Source organism: Parus major, chromosome 5 (genome assembly GCF_001522545.3).
Source record: "Parus major isolate Abel chromosome 5, Parus_major1.1, whole genome shotgun sequence".
NCBI classification, from domain to species: domain Eukaryota; kingdom Metazoa; phylum Chordata; class Aves; order Passeriformes; family Paridae; genus Parus; species Parus major.
The window spans coordinates 61,004,132-61,005,352 of NC_031774.1; the positions used below are offsets into that span (position 1 = coordinate 61,004,132).

Consider the following 1,221-nt stretch of genomic DNA (forward strand, 5'->3'; position numbering starts at 1 on the left):
TGGGATGGGATCCATGGGATGGGATGGGATGGGATGGGATCCATGGGATGGGATGGGATGGGATCCATGGGATGGGATGGGATGGGATGGGATGATCCCTAAGGTCCCTTCCAACCCAAAGCAGTCTGGATTCCTGGCAAGAGCATGAGGGAATGAGCACTGGGAAAGGGAATACAATGCATGTTAAAATTACTGTATGCTTGAGCTGTTTATAAATATTAATCCTTAAGGTATTTAAATATATGAGGTATTTAACTGTAAATTAAATCCTTAATATATTTATAATTATTTATAAATTCCAGGTATTTATAGATGTTTCATCTGACTATAAAACACTGATGCAAATGCTAATACTAATCCTTTGTTTTGTCAGCAATAGCTCCATTAAAGAGCTGAAATGTGACAAGTGCTGCACAGCCTCCTGAGACAGAAGGAAAGGTACAGAGCCACCTTGCAATTAGTTTCCCTAATTAAGGGAACCCAAGCAAGCAAACAAGCAAAGGAGAACAGCACCTTACCAGCCAGCTTTTCTGTCAGGTCCTGCTTTGCTTTTCCACTCAGGAACTGGGCTTTTGTGCAGAATGGCTGCAGCAGCAGGGAGGTGTCTAAAGGCAAAGAGCAAAACATGTTAAATTCTTAAATGGGAAATTAAAATATCTGGAAATAAACCCAATATGGGAAAAGGTAAATAAGAAAATGCTACGGAAAAATAACCAAAGCACTACTGGGCAATACCAAAGTGGTTTGTGTGGTGAGAATAAACCCATGATTTTTTACACAGTGTAGCAACTCTATGAAACTCTTGGAAAGAGTAACACTTTCAATTTACAACATAATCACAACAATTAAAACTGTTTCAAATTAAGCAAGTAAATTGCTTGCCTAAGTGTTGACATAGGGCCTGGACAACGTTTGTGGCAGCTGCATAAATCCCTGGATTTTTGGAGTTGAGGTTGTTGTCCACTATGGCAGGAATTAACATGTTGATCACAGGTGATAAATTGTCTTTGAGCAGTGGAATCATCTTGTGCATGGTCTCCAAAGCTGCCTGGTTCACTTTGCTGTTGGAGTCGTGTAAGCGAGGCTTGAAAGCATCAAAGATCTGGAAAAGCATCCAAAAGCACTCAAGGAATTGGGAATCAAAACCTGAGGTGCTCATCACCTGCTTTATTGTGTTAGTGAGTTCCATTTCACACAGAACTGCTCTGAAAATGAGCCAAG

The 1,221-nt window shown here is 40.5% G+C and overlaps 1 protein-coding gene across 1 annotated transcript in view; it reads right to left on the reverse strand.

Moving 5' to 3' along the window:
- Nucleotides 1-1,221, reverse strand: part of TOGARAM1 (TOG array regulator of axonemal microtubules 1) — a 35,418-nt gene that overhangs the window by 3,259 nt on the left and 30,938 nt on the right. The window contains exons 19-20 of the mRNA XM_015629717.1: nt 883-1,102; nt 519-605 (exon numbers count right to left, since the gene is read on the reverse strand). Of these exons, the coding sequence (XP_015485203.1) occupies nt 519-605; nt 883-1,102 (307 nt within the window). The remainder of the gene's footprint in view (nt 1-518; nt 606-882; nt 1,103-1,221) is intronic.